This window comes from Trachemys scripta, chromosome 3 (assembly GCF_013100865.1).
Source record: "Trachemys scripta elegans isolate TJP31775 chromosome 3, CAS_Tse_1.0, whole genome shotgun sequence".
NCBI lineage: Eukaryota > Metazoa > Chordata > Testudines > Emydidae > Trachemys > Trachemys scripta.
Genome location: NC_048300.1, coordinates 67,829,736 through 67,852,941, shown reverse-complemented (window position 1 = coordinate 67,852,941; position 23,206 = coordinate 67,829,736). Strand labels below are relative to the sequence as shown.

Genomic DNA, 23,206 nt, shown 5'->3' with positions numbered 1-23,206 from the left:
TAACAGCCCAATATTACATTGTTTTGATGTGATTTAGATGGAATGTGAAGATGTGACTTTCTGATTTTTAGCTCATGGCTGCTGCTGTCCTAATGTGGCTTCAGAAAAAGGCCTCAGATCTTACAGTAACTTCCGTCTCTCTTGCTATTTAAGGCTGTCCTTTTGTAAAAAGAATATGCTTAATAAATGCTTAGTATGAAAAGGGTTTTTCATAGTGAGCTATAATAAAGCTACAACACAGAGTCCAGTTGCATTTTATGAAGAATAGTTAGGAAATAGAAATTTTTTCAGTGAAAGCAGCACTGTACATTTTCTCTAAGCAATAAAAACCAATAATTAACTTAAAACAGTATAATTAAATAGTTTGACTAATTTTTCATTCTTTATCCACAACCAGAGCATAAGAAAGAAACAGAACTACAGTTTAAACTAAATCCCTTTCTCTTTATTTCATGCTCTAATTCATTTTATCCCTTTCAATGTTTCCCTCCTATTCTTATCCCTCTAAGAATGACAATATTGTTTGTCCAGAATTGTCCCATGTGCCAAATAAATGAACATAAAAACATTTTTGGCAAACATAAAAGTACAGGAGCATGTCAAAGGGAGATTTCCATTCAGAATATGGGCACATTGACACGTTACCCCATTCCCCAACATATCCCTATTATTAATTATCAGTTAAGAATAGCACTGGACAAGACAAAAATCAAAGTCTCTGTCCCAAGAAGTTTATTTTTTTACTCTTGACTATTACTCTGTGTGCTTTTAATTCTACATATAGTAATAATGACCAATTTTACAGCAACAATAACTAAGGCTACGATTTAATCACAGCTATTTTTAGTAAAAGTCTTGGACAGGTCACGGGCAAGAAACAAAAAATCATGGTCTGTCACCTGTCCATGACTTATACCATAAATACCTCTGATTGAATCTTGGGGGTGGAGGGTGCTGCTGCGGGGGGGATGAGGGGAAGCCCAGGGGGGCCAGCGGCTGCTCTGGCTGCCACCTGGGGGAGGGAGCCTCCAGCTGCCCCAGGACTGCTGCCAGGAGCTGCCGAGCTGCAGCTGCTCTGGCCGTCCCTGGGACCACTGCTCGGGTGGTCCCTGGGGCCAGCTGCCCAGGGCCGCCAGAACAGTGGCTGGGCGGCTGGCTGCAGATCTGCTCCAGCAGTGGCCGGTGTGGCTGTCTACAGGGCTGCCTGAGCAGCTGGCTCTGGGGCCAGCTGCTTGGATGGCCCTGGGATCAGCCACACTGGCCACTGCAGAAGTCACGGAGGTTGCAGGAAGTCACGGAATCCATGACTTCCGCCACCTCCGTGACAAGCCCAGAGCCCTAACAATGACCAAGCTAATTCAAGCAAAACTACTACAGATCATAATAAATAAATGGGATGAATGACAAGATCCAAAAGGGAGGCTAAAAATTATGGTGGTAAATTTTGAATAGAATTTCCCAATAGAAGTCTCAATGTAATTTATGTGACTGGAATATTCAGAAAAGGGAGAAATTAAACATATCTACCAAGAGGAAAAAAACATTTGATTTTCTTTGACTACTGTTGGCTTTTAGACAAGGCATGCAATCAATCAGCAAAACAGAAGGTTCTGAACAGAAATATATTCTGATATGCAGCAATTCTGTTAACAAATTTGGTGTTATTTTATTCTTTACCATTTTAATTTCAAACTGATGCTAATACTGTCAGCTCTGATTCCTTTCCCCCAATATCCATCAAGCCCTGCTAATTGCACACGCATACATCCCACTGTGATTGTAGAGGAGGATTTCTACAAGAGGTTGAGAGCTTCCACTGTTCCTGAAATCTTGGCCAGCCCAGGAAAATGTAAAAAAAAGCCATGCTGGAGAGTTAAAAATTCTAAGGCCATTTTGGATCCTCTAACGGACAACTAGGCATCCATTTTGTAAGCCCTTCTTGTCCCCTCCTCACTCTGAATTTGGTGCCTTTTTATTTAGGCGGGAAAAGATGGTTACTGTCATCAGCTAATCTGCCTAGCAACTCTATGTCTATATAAGGGCGGTGCTCAGATTAGATCCAGGCTGCCCACCAGATTGGCGGAGTTTTGTTGCTGTCTGTTTGGGGCAGAGCAAGTGGCTGAGGGTTAACAGGGTAGGCCATTCACCCCACAAGGGTCATCTTAAGCAGGGAATATACTTACCTACACGCACCTAATCCATCTCCTATAGTGATTGTTTGTCCCACGCATGACGACGCAGGTAAAGGGAGGAGGAGGGATTTACCTAAATACTCTCTGCCTTGAGGTCCTATCTCCATCTGAGGGATCCGGCATTCTGTCGTGCTGCATCCGTTGTGAAGAGGAGAAGACACTATCAAATCAAGCTGCCAGAGATGGTAGTGTCATTGTCATTTTGATCCTTGTATATATATCTCTATTGATAAGCCTGCCTTGTTTTATTATCCATCTCACCTTGTTACCTGGGGAGTCCTTGCCACCCCATCAATAAATCTTGTTGTACCTTTACCCCGAGCACAAACCCTCAGTGATAGATATGGGAAGGGAGGCGAACCTGAGACCCACACTCCTGGCCTCCTGTTTTGGTCAACAGTTCTGCTGTAGTTACTTTTGAGGGTCATGGATTGCAACCACTGGGTCAAGGTCATGAAGATCGGTGGGGAGGGGGACTTCAACATCTCCCAGATGCTCTTGTACATAGTCTGGAAACATAATGTAGTAAAACTGTCTCGCAGAGAGCACTAGAGCATGTGTCTTGTGCAAAAATCCAGAGTTTAGAAGCACCTCTCTCTGTGACATTGATGGCATGCAAAATAATGATAGTGTCATCCTGCTCATGGGAACTATGAAAAAACTCCATTGAACAGTGTGAGGCAGCAACTTCATTACACCATGTAACAATGAAATTCTTCTAGCAATTATTTGCGTGCTGGAATGCTTTTTTTGCAAGGTATGTGGTTAACTTGTCCTTTATGTGAGTATGAGACAGTAGCTTCTTCATGTGACATTGGAGATGTTCATGGAGTCAGTGATTTTGTATGGACAGGCACAATACCATGAAGTCTCTTCTTTCCAGTAATATTTGTAATTGATTCCCCTGCCTACATATCAAACACAAGGTAGACTTCATCATAGGCTCAGTACAAGGCCTAGCACAATGGGGTCCTGGCCCAGGATGAGGGCTCCTACCGTCTACAATAATACAAATAAATGACAATAATAACATTATTATACAGTAAATGACACTACAGTATTTTAAAGAAAAAAATAACTATTTTCCCATTCTGTTATTCAAAAATAGTCACATTCTTTATTTCAATGCATCTAATCAGGAGTAACAGTTATATCTATTTTTCTTCATAATGGCATGATTAATATCTTAGAAATATTATTCTGTATAATTCCTTATTTCAGTCCTCATTTTTTGAAAAGTATTTATGAAAATGTAATTAATTTTTTAAAACTGAATTCCTTTTAAAATAAAAGTATATATTGCAAACTTCTCAGGGCAGAGACTTTGCCATTTGTTTTCTGTTTAACTTATTTTATCTGTAGTAAAGTGCCATACATTTACAGCACTATATAAATAATAATAATCATCACTTGAAAATATTTAAAACTAATGTATGCCTATCAGAATTCAATCCATATTTGTCTGTCTTGAATTGATTTTTAAGAAACTTTTAACCAGTGCATTTTAGTGATATACATTCCATTAATTCTTTCTGAGCATGCTCTGTGGATAACAAATTTGTGAATAGAGCAAACAGTAGACTACACTATTAATCTAGTAAAGAGACTAGGCTCTCAAACACTGAAAATTTAAATCAGTGAGGGAAGATTTTTTTAAACCGATAAGCAATATTACAAATGTTTTGTTGAAACAACACAGTTTGTCATCACCAAGAGGGAGAGGATTCTATTTTTTTAAATGTCCTAAAATGAATCTCCACACAATTGTAGTGTCCTAAAGTGAACCCTCCCAACAATTTACTGTTTATGAGAGAGAACCTCTATTTTTCTTAAAGCAAAATAGCTTCAATTTTTCCATTCTGTCTCACTGAAAAATTCTGTTCTATGTCATTCAACAGGGTTAAAAAGTTTATCACTGTTATCTCCCCAAATATTACTGTTTGATTTCATATGTATATAATGTAATAATAATGAGGGATGGAAAAGACCAATTACAGTATGAACCATCTCATGACTGTTTCCTATTGTACATTTACTTGTATTTTGCCTAGTTCAGTTGGAAAGGTCCCAACCAATAGTACTTCAGCACTTGCCTTGCAAAACAACTCAGGTTAAGAGTTTATTCTAGTAAATCTCCCTGTCAGGATGTTTTTCTTGATTCTCAACGTACATTTTCTCTTCATCATATCCCATTATTTCTAGTTGTTTCCCATTGTAACCCTAAATAATCCCTTTCCTTCCATAGTGTTCACATCACTCAATATTTATATACTGTTGTTGACGTCACAAGGCATCACCATCACCCTAGGTAACTTGGGAGGGTGGAAAATCACAAGTGTCAATGAAGCCTTCCTGCACTAGGCCTAAGTGAACCAAACTCTATCCTTCCATGTTTAAACTCTAATCGACCTCAAAAACCAGGTGCAATTGGAATATGTAAGCAACCAGTTATCTGTGTGCAACCTCCTGCTCACACCGGTATCAAGCGGTAATAATGCGGCCTGCATGTTTCTGGCTGAAGGGAAAAAGGACAAGATAACGGTTTAAAGAAGTTACTAACAAGCTAGGCTTATAGCTGCCAAGAATGACTTAACTGCTTAAATGTAATCGTTATTTGCTTAGTAACTATTACCAGGGACGGGAGGAGTAGAGGGAGGAATGGGGGGGAGAAAGGGAGGGCTAGAGGGGGAAAGAGGGATGAGGCTTAACTGCAAAATGTATAAAAGAAGAAAAACTGTTTCTGTTAGTGTGCTTGATTTGAGACGTGCCAGTCTCCTTGCACCGCTTTGAGATCTCAAATAAACTTTGTTTGCTTCTCCACCTGGTGTGTTTATTGACGTGAAGCACACCGGGCAACGAACCCGCTGTTGTTGTCCTCGGGCACGCTGTGCCGGCAACACTGTTATGCATCACTGTCCCTTTCCCTTCACCTTGGCATTGCTCAACCAGCATATTTAGCATGTTTACTCTTTTGGTTTTTAGTGCCTCTTAACTCTCTTAGTAATTCAGGTTGCATTGGTGGCAAAAGGAGTTGGAGATGGCTGTTAACTTGGGGCACAGCCTAGCTTCATCTTATGTATTGTACAGTGGGCCAAGCATATTACAACGTATAATTACATAAACTGTAATTTAGATAACTTTGCTGGCATAACTTCTAGTGCAGGGACTGGTGATTAGATACCCCAGCAAGGGAGATGTGGAAAGGGGCTGTGCCACTTTCTCCTCATGCCCTTGAGAGGGGCTGGGGGCTTGTCTCTGTAGGGCGGGAGACGACGGGGGGCATGTGTCATGCGCCCCCCGGTGCCTTCAGAAGTGCTGCTGCCTGCTGCACCCCCGTTGTGAGGAGACACTAAGCACTGGCCAGTATTGGCCCCTAGGTCTGTGTCCCCGCCTGAGGTCTGATCACCGCCTTCCATTTTATTCTCCATCTTCCCTCCTCCCCCAGCTCACTCAAGTCTCTCGGGGACACCCGCCCCGGGCCAACCCCCTCGCGCCCCCGTGCCAGCGCGCGCCGTGTGTGTGTACGGGTGAGAGACTCAGCGAGAACGCGCGCGCACGCGCGGCGGTTGGGCCGGGAAAGAGAGAGGCGCGCGCGCGCGCGCGCCCCCGCGCTGCTCCGTGACCCATTTCAGTGAACAAAGGATTTTGCTGGAATCTCTCAGCGCTATACCTAAAATGGCGCCCGGCGCGCTCATCTCGGCCACCATAGAGATGAGGCGGGGCGGGCGGCTAGAACGGCGCCGCTGGCACTTTTCTCTCGTACAGTACTTTACACACGGCCCGGCTCTGCCTCACTGGTAGCGTGAGGAGGGCGCTGTGAGCAGCGGCATGGCTGGGGAGGGCGAGCCCGACTCGGAGAAGGTAAGGGGGGGGAGCAGAGTGGCGCCTTCTCGTGGGCTCGGCTCGTCGGGAGCCGGCGCCTCCCCGGAGCACGCGGGAGAGGGCCCTTGGCCACCCCGCTGGTGGCTTCGTCTCCCCCCACATCTCAGTGCCGAGCCCTCCCCCCGCTGCCGGGGCGGGTCCCTGCGGCCCCGGGGTGGGGCCACGGCCCCCAGCGGGTGACTGATCCATGCGGATTCAGCGCAGAGCCAGGCGGCCGCGCCCTGCCCGTGTCTGACCCGCGTGGAGGCGCCGCCGCGCCCGCTCTCCCGCCGCCCCTGCACTAGAGCCAGGTCCCCCCAGCGTGCAGGGCTGGCGCTGGTGCGCCTCTCCCAGCTCCCACTCATAGCGAGCTGCCAAAGCTAAGCTTAGATCCCTTGCCCTTGACAGGAGCCTCTTCAAGGTTACAAAGTCAGTACCCAGAGCCCCGGGTCGGGCCGGCCTTTCCCTGGTTGCAGCGATCGCCCCTAGGCTTCCAGAGTCTGTGATTTGGGTTTTCATAATTTTGCCCGATAACATGGCGAGGGATTGTTATTCATTTTTAAAAAGTTGAATTTATTTCAGTGTTCACTGTTGTAGGAAATTAGGGCAGGCCCAGATAATTATTTTAGGATAATTGGTGTTGAGATTCAAAAAGTTTTAAAGAACAGGAGTACTTGTGGCACCTTAGAGACTAACAAATTTATTAGAGCATAAGCTTTCGTGGACTACAGCCCACTTCTTCGGATGCATATAGAAAAGTTAAAAAAGTTAAAGCTTTCTGATGGTTAAAACACAAGTTGTCAACATTGCATGTCAAAATATATACAGTAAATATCCTGAAATCAAACTGTAGTTCTCAAGCAGCACTTTTCATACTTTACTTAACTGTGCATTTCTATGATTATTCATGGACTCTATTATTAATTTGTATGTACAGTGAAATCAGTGTTTACTGATGCATACCAATCAAGTCTAATCCTTTTCTACCTATTTATTATGCATACAGTTCGTATGTGAATATTCTAAAATAAACAATAATACTAAAAAGCAAATAAGTATGTGCTGGTAAATGCCATGTGCTCTCTTGGACCTGATTATCTTCTCCCTTAGATCTGGGTGTGGGTCTTTGGGTGACTGGGATCCTTTATATATTTAATATATGCCACAGTCTCTGCTGTATTAATTATCATTTCTGCAGAACATGCACTGGGGACATATGTTGTAAGAGTTCTTAGTACTAAGGCTCCAATGGAGCTGCCCTACCTTCAAGATGCTGATGAGGTACAGGGCATCCCAAGGAATCCCTGGAATCTGCCAGGTTTGAGACAAGACCGATGTCCTCCTTTTTGGGGGGTGGTGACCTATCAAAGGGATAGGGCATGTGGGGAGACACTAATGAAGATGTCCATATACCCTTCCCCAGAGATTTTTCTATGGGATGTGATTTAGGGCTCTTATAGATTCTGAAGAGCCTGGTGATTGCCCTGATGCAGTGTCAACCATTGAAAAACAGATGGAAAAACTCATGGGAATTTGAAGAAGCTTGAAGGTTTCCTGTGATTTTTTTTTTTGTCTCATTTTTCAATGGATGGCACCATTGTGTACCCATATATTGTTTACCAAAAATATTTTTGTATTAAAATACATTACATTTTAATTTAAGCCTCTTACATGCTCTTAAATTTTACTTCCAGTTAATTTTAACTGAATATAACTACTGTAGGACAAAGGTTGTCAATCTGTGATCTGCTGAAGTACTTCCTGCTGAAATACAGAGGTTGTTAGGTCATATGGTGCTGGGTTTCATCCTTATTTCCAGCTGGTGAAGTGTGCTAAAGATAGCTAAGAATACATTAGATGCTTTCCTAATATCTCTTTTCCACATAATCAGGTGATTTCATTGTCACAGGAATGTTATGCAATCACAGTTGGGAAGAGAGGCAGTCAGTACAATTGGGAGTGGGAGGGGAGATGGTCCATGAAAATGTGTGGACCACAACTATTGAAAAAATTGAGAATCCCTGTTCTCTGCTTTATGACTAGTTTCAGATTACCGTATATATTCATTCATAAGCCAAGTATTTTTGGTAAAAATGTGACACATCAAAGAGCGGGGGTCGGCTTATAAATGGGTCTGCACCAAAATTTGATGATTTTAAACTCTATGGAATCATTGAATTGAATATCTAATACATTGTCCTTTTGTTTGCTTGGAGCATCTGCAGGCTTGGAGCCCCTCAGCTCCCTGTGGCTGCGATTCACCGTTCCCAGCCAATGACACTTACGTATTTAAACTTTCTGCAGAAGATTTTGATAGGGCCTCTACGCTTGTGTACCAATTCTAATCTCATGTATACAGGCTCTCTCAAACTAGTCATAACCATTGCATAAGAACTTAATTTAAGTCTCTCAAAAGTAATACAATAGCATAGCATCTTCTATACCATCTTGTCACAGCGTAGCTGGTTACTGTGGATAGACTAGGCCCAGCGCCCCTGGATGAGAGGAGGTGAGTCCAGCCCACCTAATTAAAGGTGGGGCTTGAATATACCTGACCCTAAAAAGCTGCTAGTGGATGATTGATTGAGAGAGGTGTGCCTGAGGAAGGAAAGCCACAATGGAGTGGACCTAACTCCATGGTAGGTCTCCTGGAGCAAGGGGCCAGATCCTCAGGGAGACAGCCCTGAGGCTGCTGCCCAAAAGAGGGGGCAGAGCTGGTCAGAACTGGGAGGTTGTGAGGCCTGTGAGTGGGATAGAACTGAAACCTGAAAGTGAGGACTGAGTTAAGACTAACTCATCTGAAGAAGTGAGGTTTTTACCCACGAAAGCTTATGCCCAAATAAATCTGTTAGTCTTTAAGGTGCCACCAGACTCCTTGTTGTTTGAGTTAAGACTGTTTTTCTGTTCAGTTAAGAAAACAAAACTTCTCGAAAGAGATGGGGTTGGCAGTGTATATTTTGGAGCTGGAGTGAAGCCCTGGTCAGTGATATATCTAAAGTGTCCAAGAACAGTACCATTCCAAATTAAAAAATAACTTTTTAAAAAAAACTAAAGATATTAAGTGATAACATAGCTATTGATCATAACATATGTAAAATCTAAGGATTTAAAAGCAAGACAGAAATGTGCCTTCATAATGAACAAACACACTCTTTTCAGCAAGAAATGCAGATTTCATCACAACAATAGCAACCTTGACTCTGAGCCATATATTTTTGGGGCCTTTTATGCATATTTTTTCATCTTGATTTTGGTATATAAATAGATTTTTTGGAAGAATACTATTAAGTAGGAAATACTGTCAGTTAACTGTATTCAGAGCAGAGGATCTAGAGATGCCTGTAGAGGCTTTTATAAATCTAAAATAATAACCTATTGTAAATTGTTAAATGTTTTTTCTTTTGGTAATGTTACTTCTAATTACTGTTGAAGACTAATGTAATAGAAAAGTGAATAGCTATCAGTTTTGGGTAAAATTATGTATTTGGACCAGCATTTGAGGCTGATAAATATTCAATATGTTTATTGCTTGGATTTTCAAAGGGATCTAAGAGTAGTAGGCACTCAATTCCCGTAGAAACCCCAGGCTATATAGAACACTCTTTTCCCAAAAGGATTGTGTTAATGATTACTGACAAGAACTATATTTATTTATTTTTGGTCAGAGTAAAGGTTGTTCCGTTGTTGAAATATGTTTTTACAGAAATGTGTATGTTTTTAAAACTAATTCTTTTTGGATTTTGTAAAAGACATACTATTGGTTTTTTTTTTTGTGTGAATGTAAATGAAAGTATTTAGCTTTTTACAATTTTAAATGGGATGGACAGGTCATCGGATTATTATTAAAGGATTGTGAGTAGTGCTGCCCAAACAAATCGTCTCCTGCAATGCCTGCCTGACAAAGATGCACATGTTCACTATGTAATTAAGTTAGTCACATGTTCATGTGCAGCACAACACAACTACAAGCTGAATGCTGGTAAAATATGCTTTAAAACATCTCAGTAAATTAAGTGCCTAACTCAGGGTTAGAACTCTGGTCTGTTGCCTACACATATAATGCTTAATCTACTAGTTCTCAAAGCCCTCCTAGCTAATTTATCGAATTTCAATGCTTCAAGATCAGTGGTTCTCAAACTTTTGTACTGGTGACCCCTTTCACATAGCAAGCCTCTGAGTGTGATTTTTCTCTTCTCTCCCTCCCCATTAAAAACACTTTTTTATATATTTAACACCATTATAAATGCTGGAGGCAAGCAGGCTTTGGGGTGGAGGCTGACAGCTTGTGATCCCCTGTTTGAGAACCCCTGTTCAAGATAACACCTCTGAAAAACATAGATTTTTAATCTCTACATCTCAAATCACTTTATAAAGTTGGTAAATATCCTTATTTTGCAGTTGGCCAAGTAAAGCTATATAAAGCAGTTTGTTTGAGCCTGTATGGTCTGGTGGGTAGACATGGGTCAATTAATTTAGAAATTGGCATTGTTTCCAGCTCTACCACAAACATCTTATGTAACCTGTAGCAAGTTACTTAAGGGCAGATTTTTTAAAGGTATTTAGGCACCTAAAGATGAAAATTAGCCTTGGTGGGTTTGGAAGATAAGAATATTCTTCACTCCCCCCCCCCCCCCCCCAATCAGTGTTTTCATTGAAATGATCATGTCTAGCTTTTGAATAATAGTTTTAAAAACATTTTACTTTTCTTTTCCCTGAACACTTCCTCTTGCGTTAGCCTATGTCCAAAGTCTACCTATGTCTCAAATGTTGTGGGGTAATGTGACTCTGTTGGGCAGGTAGGACGCAGACATTTCAGAATTGAACCATTTTAAGTCTTAATCTCAAAAAATACTTCCTCAATCTGAACACATTTTAGTTGTCATGGTGACAACCCTAAAAATCTGAAAGATACCATGGCGCGCGTGCGCTCTGTGTGTGTGTGTGTGTGTACACACATGCAACCTTGCGCGCACACACAAACACTAAAGGGGGATCAAGTCAGCCTTGTGATAGAGTTGAGATTGGAGCCTCTGTATGGAAACTTATCCTTTTTCTAGATTTTTAAATTGAAGTGATGGAACTAGTTAGCAAACATATTATCACTTTATTAGCCCCAATCTGGTTTCAGAAGGCACTGCTTATAATGAATGAATATTATTGGTAAAATTTTCAGTTTACTTCATATCATTGAATTACACGGTGGGCCAAATTCATCCCTGACATAATTCAGTAGCAGTCAGTGGACTAACAGGATAGATTTGGGATGAATTTGACTCTATTTTCACAATCTCATGTTTTGTATGACAGTGCATTGTTTTGCACAAAACAAATAAAGCTGAAAATAATGAAAGTCTGATAGAGTATTTAAAATAAAACCAACAACAAATTAACTGTTTTGTACTAACGACTTAATCTATAGGGGACCATGTTTTTTGTCTGAAAATCAGAAAGAGGGATGGAGAATGCAACTCTAATGTATTATTTCTTTTTAAAAAATTATCTGAATTAAGATCTTGTCATAATTTAACTACTTTTTTTTTTTTTTTTTTAATTCTAGACCTTTAAGTTACTAGGAATCCTTGATGTCCAAAATATTCCCTGTTCACGAGAGTCAATACTCTATGGGTCACTGGGTTCTCTAGTTGTGGGCCTTGGACATTTTTTAGCAACCAGTGAGTATTTTTTATTGTTTTCCTGTATTTCTTCTGCAAGAGAGATTAATTTTTCTGCTTGGTTTTGTTCTGCTAGTTGAGAGAAATAAAAGTAGTTTGGATAATTGTTTTCATTATCTGTTTTTTCTTCTCTTTCAGGTAGAGTTAGAAGATCTTTTGACTTTGGAATGGGAGGTTTTGTTTTGACAACCTTAGGATGCTGGTATATAAGATATTTCTTGAATTTTGACAGACCAGTGCTGCAAATTTGTACATATATTCCTGTGCCGTCCTCTGTCACCTTTCATACTCTTTCTTGGAAGATCCTTCATGACTTTTAGCCATGCCTCCTTCCTTTCCTTTAAATCCATTCCCAAAACTTATTTTTGCAAGGATGTTCATAAACTTTAAGCTATTGGACTTGATATTTTTAATAAAAATTAAATTTAAAGAAGTATTCTGCTACATGTGGCTTAATCTCCTAAGAGACCATGCAGTCCTCTTGTCCTCTCTTCCCTTCATGTCTCTGTTTCCTCCCACTGTCAAGTCTTTCAGTTAAAATTGTAGCTTAGGCCATAATCTTGTGAACACTTAAAGATGTGCTTATCTTTAGGTACATAAGTAGTCCCATTAAAATCAATGAGGACTGTTCACATGTTTAAAACTATGCAGGTGTGTAAGTATTTGCAGGATCAGGACCAAATTCAGATCTTGAAAAGTAAGAAAAAGAACTATATGTTTAGGAACCAATTTTGTAGCTGCGTGCACATGGGAATTCCTTGTGCAAAGTGGCTGTAGAACCATGCCTTAGAGAATTAGCAGCTGTGCTAATATTTACATAAATGCTTGTAAAATGTCCAGTTATGATGTATAGAATTTACAGTTCATTTTAACTTATTGAACAGTTGTAACTTGATATTTTTCAAATGTATTTTGTTTTTTTTCTTCCTTAAGGATATATTGCAGATATAATCATGCAAAACTAAGGATCCAGCAAAGAATTATTCAAGAAGGGATGAGAAACAAGATCTTATATGAAAGTAGTGATTTTGATCCAGAAAAAAAACAAAACAGCAATCTAGGAAGCAATTCTTAGTTTTTCACAGAGCAACCCAATGGTCAAATACAACCTGTGGGGTATTAAAATGGAAGTGCAAAGGCACACTCTGTCTGTAAGTGTGGGATGAGAACAAAACTGATAACCCACACAATCTTTTTCCTACTGGACTCAAACAAACTACTCAGTCTGTTAAAGAAGATCCTAACATGTTACGGTTGTGTATAGATTTAAAAGTTGTGTACATTTAAATGCAAATCAGGGATGGCCTTCCAGTTTCTGGCCCATTGTGTTTGAAAATGATAAATTTAATTGCTGAGGATTAATAATGTTTCAGAATTGTTTAGAACAATGGTGTGTAGCTCTTCTAAAATGACTAGAAGTTTTGGCTTCATTTTACAATAAAAGAAAAAATTAATCCAGGCTATAATTATTTTTCCATATCTAAACAAGACCTTTATACATAATTATTTAAAATTAAATTCAATGTATATCTCTATGCTGTTTAATGTGGAAAAATTATTCCTACTAATTATTATAATAAAAGGAATATCTAGTTGACTGAAACAAAATGAATAATGTAAAGATCCCTCTTATCTCTGTGAAACATACAGTATAATGGGCAACTTCTACTAGTGATGTTGGCTAGTTAAGACAGTTAATAGACATGTTTAAATTGAGGATAAAAATGGGATGTTCTTTACTATTTGAAACTAAAAATGAAATAATTTACTAATAAATTTTCAAGAGGGCTATTTGCTACTTCTTTGTACCTTATGTTTGGGATACTTTATCTCATAAGTCCCGGTCTTCCAATTAGAGCACTTCTTTTCAGTAGCCTGTACTATTTACAGTTTAATAATTGGGTAGAGCGGTACCTGGTTGCCTTGATTAGTTACATAAACCACTGCTGGATTGATATTTTATTTTGAAATGTGCATAATATATTGTAAAATTGGTGTTTTGAAACTGTACCCTAAATTTATCATTTCTGTATTTGTCATAAAAATTTAAATAAATGTATTTAAAAAACACTATGAATTGTTCGGTATTGCAAACTCCGAAGATGGTATTGTATTGTTTAGCAGTAGTATATTGTTGAAACTTAGCTCTGATTTAGGGTTTCCGTTTGTTTATACAATGTGCTTATCTACATTGTGCAATTAATGTCAGTGATGAGGGTACTTAGTACCTCATAGAATCAAGCCCAGTATTGTTCTTTTTAAAGTGCATTACCCAATAGACTGCTTTTGGTCCAAAGTAGTTCATCCTTTCTAGTGAGTAAAATAATACATTTTTTCTTATTACCCTGTAGACTGAAAGGGGATTTATTTGCACCTCAGGGCTATAATTTTATATATTGCTTGATCCTGAGGGAAGTTTAACATACAAACCTTCTGAATGTTAACCAGTGCATCGTTTTGTTTAATGCATTCTAATTCAGAAAACACTTGTCTGTGCCAAAGCACTTTTTTCTTTAAAATTATTACATGTGAGAGCATTGACAAGCTTACAGTGTCTTTTGTAATAATTTTAAGTACACATAGATTAGTCTCCCAACAGACTAAAAAATCCTATTTTTCTTTTCCTTCTCTTCTCTTCTTTTTTTATTTCCTCCTTGTGTGGCTGAATTCTCTTGTTCTGATCTTGTATGGGAAAAAATAACAGTAAAATGGATTTTATTCAGGAAGAGAGCTTTTCAGTTTGAGATTTTGTATAAAGTACAAAATAATCTCTGCAGGACTCAAGTAACCTTACAAAGTACTTTGCTTGCTTCCTTCCTTAAATCTTCCATTGACCAGAGAATCTGTACAAACTCCTAGGTCAGCAGCCATACAAAACTAATCCCGGTTCAGAAAGGAAAGTATTTCCCCTCTAGTTATGTTTTTTTCCTAGGCTTCTGTCCAATTGGGAATTGACAGTAGTGAACAATGCTTAGCAAACTCCTCTTTTAATACATGGCTGAGTTCTTTCTCATCTGACAGAATAAGAATTGTGATTGAATTACAGCTTAATTAAGGGTTGAGTATGCTTGCTGGCTGAAAAGTCATAAATGACTTAAGAAAAGGAAAACAAAATCACAGATTAAAATTTACAGCTTTTTTTTGCAAAGAAAGGTTTAATAACTCCTTCCCTACCAGTTTTAGATGGTAACATGTACGTAAGGGCAATCAGGAGTGAACAGACTGCCCCATCTGGGAGGGGAAACTAGCAAAAACTTCTATAGTAAAAGTAAGCAAGTTAAGATTCAAATCAAGGAAACTTCAAGTTGAGATTGACATTCAGTCCTGTCTTATGCTATGTCAGTTTAGGGACATTAGATGCCCATGCTACAATATAGGGGTAAAGACTATTATACAAGACTGGAGTGTCAACTCATGTGCCTGTGTAGTACAGAATTGTATCTTTTTTGGACTTGCAGTGGGTAATTGGTAAACATTCACACTAAGGTTACATATTGCTGCTGTTAGTACTGTATTTAGTTCCTTTTTATATTTGTTTTAAAATAATTACTTTTGTGGGATTGGGATTTTGTAAAATTTTCCTCCACTAAACTGAAAATATGTTCTTCTAGAGGATTAACAGAAAATAGTAAGGAAAAGGTTGAAAACATCCATAGCTTCACTATTTTTTCATATATGTATTTATATTCACATTTGGGGAGGAAGGTGGTAATATTCCCTGCTGCCCTTTCAGCAGTGGTGTCAGTTTTAAACTGCTTGTCCTGTTTCTCTCTTCTTCCCACCCCCCCCCACGCCAAGTAGCTTTTCAGCAGCTGTCCCATGGCCCTACAGTCATGATTTTATTATTAGCTGTTGTAAAAACAAAACTGCAAACTGTTCAATGATCTAAATTTACTCACCTGAGTCATCCCATTGAACCCTGTATGGCAACTTAGATACACACATCTTGGTAGGATTGACACCTTAGTTTTTATAATGGATTATTTATTTGAATTACTGTATTGCTTAAGAACAGTGTTGTGCTGGTTGCCTTGTAGCATTTACAACCTAGATGAGACAGACAAAGGGTGGGGGGGGGACTGGATACAACATACAAGCAGATTGAACAATGATGATCTAAGTGCCTTTTTTTGTTTAAGTGGGGTTTTGCTGGGAGGGAATTAGCTAAATGAAGTCACAAAAGGAAGAGGAGACACTGAAGAGGGAAGGAAGGAAAGGAGCATTAAGAGTTAAGCTGCAGTGAAAAGTGGGATGGTTTTGGAACAGTCAGAAGAGGGGGAAGAATATTCAGAGTAAAATCTAGAAAGCACTCTGACATCATATCTCAAAGAGCCTGCTGCAGCTGTTTGTGTCAACAATAGAAAGTAAACTGAAAGTGACTGGTGCTGAAAGGGCTGCTGGGCTGAGGGACAGGAAGAGAAAGGCTGGAAGCTATGGAACCTTTGCCAAAATACTTAGGAAGAGTTCTTTATAAGTTCCCTATTGTATCCTAATAGGAACTATTTTTCATCATGCAATTGATTTTTATTTTTCCAAAAAATACGTTTAAAATTAATGAGCCATGCTCTTAACAGCTAGTACTAGTAAGTGATCTCAGAATACACATGATGTGTGCACCAGCAGCCTACTAACCCAGACCCTATTGTGCCTTATCTGTTTAAGACTATGGAGTCAAGGGTCTCTACAATGAGAGCTAGCACAGCTATCTCTGTACAAGCAGGGGAATCAGAGTCCTCACTCTAGATGTAGCTGTTGTGTACTTCAGATCTGTTTGAAATGTCAATTCTGGCTGTATTAAAGCTATGACAGTTGTCATTCTAGAAAATCATTGGTTTCAGTGTCATTTTTGTATATGAGCTACCACATTCATATCAAGTGTGAAGATTTTAGCCTAAGTGCCTTCTACATCAAACGTGAGGGCTTACTCAATCCTGTCACCTTTACAGCTTTGAATCAAGTGTGCAACTAGTTAGTGACATAGTTGATTTATTTATTTAAGACATTTACCTCTATGTACAATCTGGTTATTATGATAGCTAACCCTGTTTTAATTGCCAAGGGCCTAAACTGATGGTCTTCCTGTAACCAGCATGTAACACTTCTGCTGTGTGAATGGGAGCCACTAGCTGTAACTCTGCAGTTCATATAGTCAATCTCCTTCCCTACAGCTCTCTGGAACATCCTACTTACTGTACAGAGAGCATTGCCCCATGTTACCATGTGCATGTCCCTTGGGAACTAACTCCCCCTGAGGCAATACAGGATAGCTGCCTGGATTTTTCCAGAACACACAGATACAAACACAAGCAGCAAGATAGGCATGGATGCACAAGTTCAGATAAGACATGACTGTGTTGTGACAAAGCTGTTCAGTAGACCTCAGATCAGTTTGTTGTAAGCATGTCAGATGAGTGACAAAAATGGGTTACTAAAATACAGTTGTAAACATGAGCCTTAGGCAGTTTTTATCTAATGCTGCTCTGATAATTTCTATGAATTGCTTCAAGCTGTTCCTTTATACATTCCAGTTATAATCGTCCATCATGCAATTATGACAGTGTATCCTTCTGTGAGCCTGAACTGGTTGAGCTTTAGCCTGTAAACCTTTCAGGGCAGGAAGCTTGTTTGACATGGCTCTTCTACTGTGTAGTGCCACACCGTGTACTCCATTGCAGCATCACTAAAAATACCTCCTTCCTTGATGGACATAATCTGTCAGGGCTACTGCAGTTCAGTTTTGATAACCAAAGGATGGGGTAATCTAGTCCAAATGCCATGTTTCTCACACAGTTCTCTCTGATTATGATTGTTACCCTAAATAAACAAGTTTTACTTCAGTGCAGAATATTCCCCATATTTAACTTTACTACTTCTCTCTCTGCTCCTCCAATAAAATAACATACCTTGATACCTTTGAAAACATTTCTGTTTTCCTGTTCTCCAATTAACTGATTTTTTAAATTAACATTAGGAGTTCAGAGTGTGACACCCAACTTTAAAATCCAAAAGGAAAAAAAAAAAACTATTTAACTAGGTAGGGTTCCCTTCCCTACTGTTCCTCAACAACGATTGACAATTTTATTTTATATCCATGAATTCCTGTAATGAAAACCTCCCACACATTTAAAGCAAATCTAAAACACCTCCAAGATGAACAAGAACTGGTGTATGTCACCACCAAATCCTGCTACAGTATGAATCTTCAGCAGATGTGACTAATAGCCTGCTGCCTCTCTCTCCCCATTTCCCACAAGTAGCAGGATTCTTTTAGAGGAGGCTGCTCGCAGGTCAATCCGTCTTTAATTAGAGTATATTTATGGCTCCCTGAAGCAGTAGGGATATACAAATGAAGATCATCTCCCTGTAGGTCAGTATAGAAAGGCTGGTCTTACTGTTAAGGCACTTGACTAAGATGCCAGAGATCTGAGTTTAATTCCTGGCTCTGTCACAGACTTCTTGTATGACTGTAGGCTTGTACATTTGTGAAATGGAAATAATACTTCCCTAGCAGGGGACATGTATCAGTAATTGTGAGATGCACAAATGCTATTGTAATGCAGGGGAAGAAGATCATCATACCACAAGCTGTACCATCATCAACCCCAGAGGAGACAATGGATGCCATCATACCATCCAAAGCAACCAAATATCAGGTCAAGAAAAAAGACTGAGGTACAGCAGAGGATCCCCAGCCTTTCTCTTCCACAGCAATGCACAACACTCCTATAATGCATCAGCAAATTTGTCAGAACTGTTGGGATCCATATTAGATCCAGTCCAGAGAGCATGATTTTTGAACACCACCTTGTACCTTTCCACCAGATGTGGTCTGCCATGGTATCGGACAAATGGGTGCCAGTGGCTAATCACCCAAGGCTACCCTCTACCCCCCCATCCTTCCCCATCCCTCTTCAGGGACTCTTCTCACAAGAGCCTATTACAAACAGAAGGGGTCTTAATGCTTTATTTATTTAACCATAGAGGAGGTTTCTATTGCCAGTATTTCCTGATTTCAAAGAAGAAAGGTGTCTTCATCCTATCCTAGATCTGAATAAATTCAGCAAATATATATTATATACAGCATCTAAGGTTCGGGATGATAATGCTTGTCTCCATTATTTCATCTCTCCAAGCTCAAGACTGATTCATGGCTCTCAAGATGTGTATTTCCATATAGCTATCCATCCAAAACCACAGGAAGTACCTAAGATTCACAGTGGGTCCCAATATTTATCAGCATAGGGTTCCGCCCTTCAGACTCTATTCTCAGTGCTGTGGATTCACAGAATGCCTGGCAGTGTATTTAAGGAGACAGGGAAGCCACGTCTACATGTAACTGGACAACTGGCTGATCAGACGTAGGTCCCAACAGGAGACCACAGCAGCCTTGGAATCCTTGTGAACTACAAGAAATTTTCCCTTGTACCATCACAGACAGAGAACATAGGAGCTGTGACCAACTCCTGCTTGACAAGAATTCACCTCCCAGAGGACAGATTCTGGTTGCTCTAGTTGATGGTGAGCAACCAAAAATCAAATTCAACAACTGTGTGTGCGCATGAGAGTCTGGGACTCTTAAGCCACACATCAGCGTATATATACACACATAACCTCGCTTCACAGACTTCACCTGCAGCCTTTACACCTCTGGCAGAGGTCTATGGATTCCACATCCAGACATCACACGATCAAGACAGTCACAGACCCATCTCACTTCCTGCAAGAGCTCAGTTGGACCCAATGAACATACAAAAAGGAGTACCGTTCTCTACCCCCTCCGTGACAATAGCACTTATGACAGACACTTCAGGAACAGCTTGGAATGCCCACCTGAAGCATGGTGCATAGAATAGGGTCTCAGGACAGTCAAACTACATATGAACATCCTATAGCTGAGAGGCATTATAGTGACCTGCATAGCATTCTTGCCTGCTCTGCGGAACGCCACAGTGCATTGTATGAACAAGCAAGGAGGTGCTCAAACTTCCCCTCTGCCAGGAAGACATCAGGCTCTGGATATGATGTCATCAACACAGAATAACCCTGTTGGCTCTACACCTGTCAGGCATCAACAATGACATACCCAGCTTTTTGAGCAGAATGGATGATTGTTGTGGTAATCCATCATACAGCCAATAATCCATCAACTGAGGACTCCCATAATAGACTTGTTTACCAGAGGACACCAGCAAATGCCCAATTTTTGCCCCAGATGGCTTTCACTTGGCTTCGCTACAAGATGCCTTTCTCCGTTGGTGATCTCAAATTCCTATATAACTTTCTGCCAATTTCCCTGATCCCCAAGATAATATCCAAGATCATATGGGACAAGGTTACATCATCCTGAGGGCCCCCCCCCTTACTGGCCAAGGTAGTTCTCTCTATCAGGCAATTGCTAATGTCCAGGAGGCCTCCCACATTCACCTCAAGCAGCTCAGACATAGTATCTCTGAACCAAGGTCAAACACTGCAACGGATTGAGTGCTATTGACAGATTGGTCCCTACAGATTCAGGGAGTTCTCAAATACAAAGCAGGAAACCTTCCACCAGGAAGACTCACTCCTTGAAATGGAAAAGATTTTCCACATGGGCCCCCCAAAACAATCTAGTACAATAGCAGACCCAATACTTAAGATTCTCAACTAGCATTTGACTCTCAAAATTCACGTTGCAGCAATATCAGTATGGCATATTCAGGTACAATCATATTCGATCTTTGATCTGCTAGTGTCTAAATTCCTTAAGGGTCTCCTTCATTTTTGCCATCTGGCTAGAGATCTAACTCCTACCTTGGACTTCAATTCCATCCTCCTAAAACTCATGGAGTTGCTCTTTGACCTATTATTGGGTTGCTCAATACACCACTTGACCATCAACATGTTTTTTCTGGTGGCCATTGTCACAGCTCTCAAGGTAACTTCAGTTTTGACTCCTTCATGGCCTCATTGAGGGAGCCCCAAGCGGGTCTAAGGTCTCTAGCCATCACCTTTCTCAGGGCAAGAACTCACATTCCTCTCCATCCAGACCTGGGATTTAGGCTGCAATTCCTCCTGCCCTCCAATGCAATCACCTTAGCAAATTTGAGTTTAGATCAACATGTGGGGTCCTGTTCTCTCTCAGGGGGGAATGACCAACCAGCCTTCATAAACCAAAAGATTAATTTAGAATAAAAGCATGACAGAGAATACTTATCTTGAAAACAATGAATAGCTTATACACATGCCTGTCTTACCAGATGCCAGTCATCTCCCACATGGAGACCCTGGTTGGTTTAAACTCTTTCACGCCCTTTCTGCAAGGTCTGTCCCTCTTGGTCACAGTATTGTATCAGTTCTTGGATTGTGTGAGAGTGTCTCCTCTCCTCTAGATCAAGATGCCCACTTTATACTATGCTCAGTTATTTGTTTGCTGAGTCTCTTGAACCTGATCAAAACCAGTATAAGCAATTCCCTACCAGGCATGGTACTTCTACAGACTTGTTTAACAGTCTAGGGATTTGCATTAAGTCCCTCCGCCCCCCCCCCCCCCCCCCCCCAATGATTTTAGTTCCCGATAGTTCATTCGTACTAGAGGACTTCTCTTCAGTCGCTGTTTTTCTTGTCTTGTGTCAAGAAAAAAATTAACTTGGTCCTTTCTGGCTAGTAACAATACAAGATGAGAGAGGAAACTAAGTCACACCTACTGTTCCATAAAAATAAATTAAGTTTCCCAGTTTGCCACAGCCATTGCCTCAGCGCGGACAGTCAGTGAGCTTACTCCTTCCATATGGACAGAGGTGTTGAAACCACACTCCAAGTTAATCTCCCAAGTTGCCTCTGAATTCTACCTGATCAGTTACCTTGCCAGTCATTTTCCTGGAGCCACACTTGACACTAGAAGAAGAGAAGCTGCATATATTGGACACATCCAGAGCTTTGCTCTAATCTCATCTCTTTGTCGCTATAATCTAGCCCATCAAAAGGCCAAGCCATCTCTTCTGAGAACCTCTAAGTGGTCCTCACAGTGCATTTCCAGAGAGCCTCTCCCTCTGAACATCACCAAGACAAGCAGCATCTTCTGCCTGCTTTAGGAACATTCCAATCTGTGAGAGCTGCAGGGCTTGCAACGTGATGCAATCCACTGACTTCTGTTAAATTTTATGCACTTGACATGACAGTCAGGTCAGATGCCAAGTTTGGGAGAGCAGCACTTCAATGGCTATTTGACTGATACACTTGAAACACCTCATCTTCCAGGGAGGTTACTGCTTGTCAGTCACCTACAGAAGGATCCACATTAGCATTTCCTGGAGTGTAAATAACTCTTCTTTTTCCTGATCTTAATTTTTAAATTATTTGCAGTAGGGTAATTCTTGCTGTATTATAGGGGAAGCTGGCAGAGATCCCTATATTTAGGTTGCCTAACACTTTCCATTGTAGAAAATTCTTGGGACCTTTTTCTGAGGCTTCATTTACACCTAGAACTTCAGTCCACCTATGTACGTTAGTTAGGGCTTGAAAAATTTCACACCCTAAGAACCATAGTTAGGTTGACCTAACCAAGGCGTGGAGGTGGCTAGGTCAACGAGAGAATTCTTCCATTGACCTAGCTACCGCCTCTCAGAGATGTGGTTTAACTATGACAGAAAAACTTTTTCCATCAACATAGGAAGCGTCTACACTATGACATTACAGCAGCACAGTAGCTGTGCCACTGTCGCAGCACTAGTGTAGACATAGTGAGAAACTCCAACACTGCCAAAAAGGTAAAGCTCTCCAGCTAGAGAAGTAGATTTTCTGTATCCCAAGATTTTGCTGAGATGTAAACTGCTGAAAATTGCCATTTTCCTTCTCTCACTTTACATAGTGTTGCTCAGGTGTTAGCAAACTGCCAAAATAATGATTAAACATTAACATTTCAAAGCTGGGTTTATGCCACTACTAAAGCAGAAGTCACTGCACTGAGCATGCCTGGGAGCTGCCAGAGCAGCTGTAGCACAGGGAGCCATGGTGGGCTTCCCCTCAATCCAGCACATGGCCACAGTTGCCCTTATTCTATTCCTGGGACACCACATGGGGTAAGATCTCCCTCAACTCCCAGATATTGGAGAAGAGAGTCATGCTGGGCCAGATTCAAGCCAACCACCCACTGGCCCCAACAATTGATTCCCCCACTTCACTCCCAGGATAAATCTGGCATTTCCCATCTTTCCAGTGCTTGACTTTGCAACCTAAATATTTCTAAAAATAGGGTGTTTTTTTTGTATATATAGTACAGGATAGCTACAAGCACATATATAAGGCCTGATGCTGCACAGACTTGCACATGTGAAGCCAATGAGATTATTCAAATAAGCATAATTCCGTTCCTAAATTTTTACAGGATCACATCCATGTTCTGGAAATAAAAGTTTGCCACTTTAATGGAGCTTCTACTTTTGTCTTAGAAAATACTAAAAACAAATTCAGTGGTGACTATATCCATGAGTTTTTCCAGAGCAA

At 40.5% G+C, this 23,206-nt stretch overlaps 1 protein-coding gene across 1 annotated transcript; it reads left to right on the top strand.

The window, feature by feature from the left end:
- Window positions 1-5,808: 5,808 nt before the first annotated feature.
- LOC117874659 (cytochrome c oxidase assembly protein COX20, mitochondrial) lies at window positions 5,809-13,795 on the top strand. Its single transcript, XM_034764994.1, has 4 exons — window positions 5,809-6,053; window positions 11,611-11,725; window positions 11,864-11,927; window positions 12,659-13,795. The coding sequence occupies exons 1-4, from the start codon at window positions 6,021-6,023 to the stop codon at window positions 12,798-12,800; spliced, it is 354 nt and encodes a 117-aa protein (XP_034620885.1). The 5' UTR covers window positions 5,809-6,020; the 3' UTR covers window positions 12,801-13,795.
- The last annotated feature ends 9,411 nt before the right edge of the window (window positions 13,796-23,206 follow it).

Excerpts from the sequence above, each read along its gene's own strand:
- LOC117874659 (XM_034764994.1), top strand. The coding sequence starts at position 6,021 with ATGGCTGGGGAGGGCGAGCCCGACTCGGAGAAG. Across the intron at positions 6,054-11,610 it reads GCGAGCCCGACTCGGAGAAG|ACCTTTAAGTTACTAGGAAT; the intron begins GTAAGGGGGGGG and ends TTTTAATTCTAG. Across the intron at positions 11,928-12,658 it reads TTGACAACCTTAGGATGCTG|GATATATTGCAGATATAATC; the intron begins GTATATAAGATA and ends TTCTTCCTTAAG.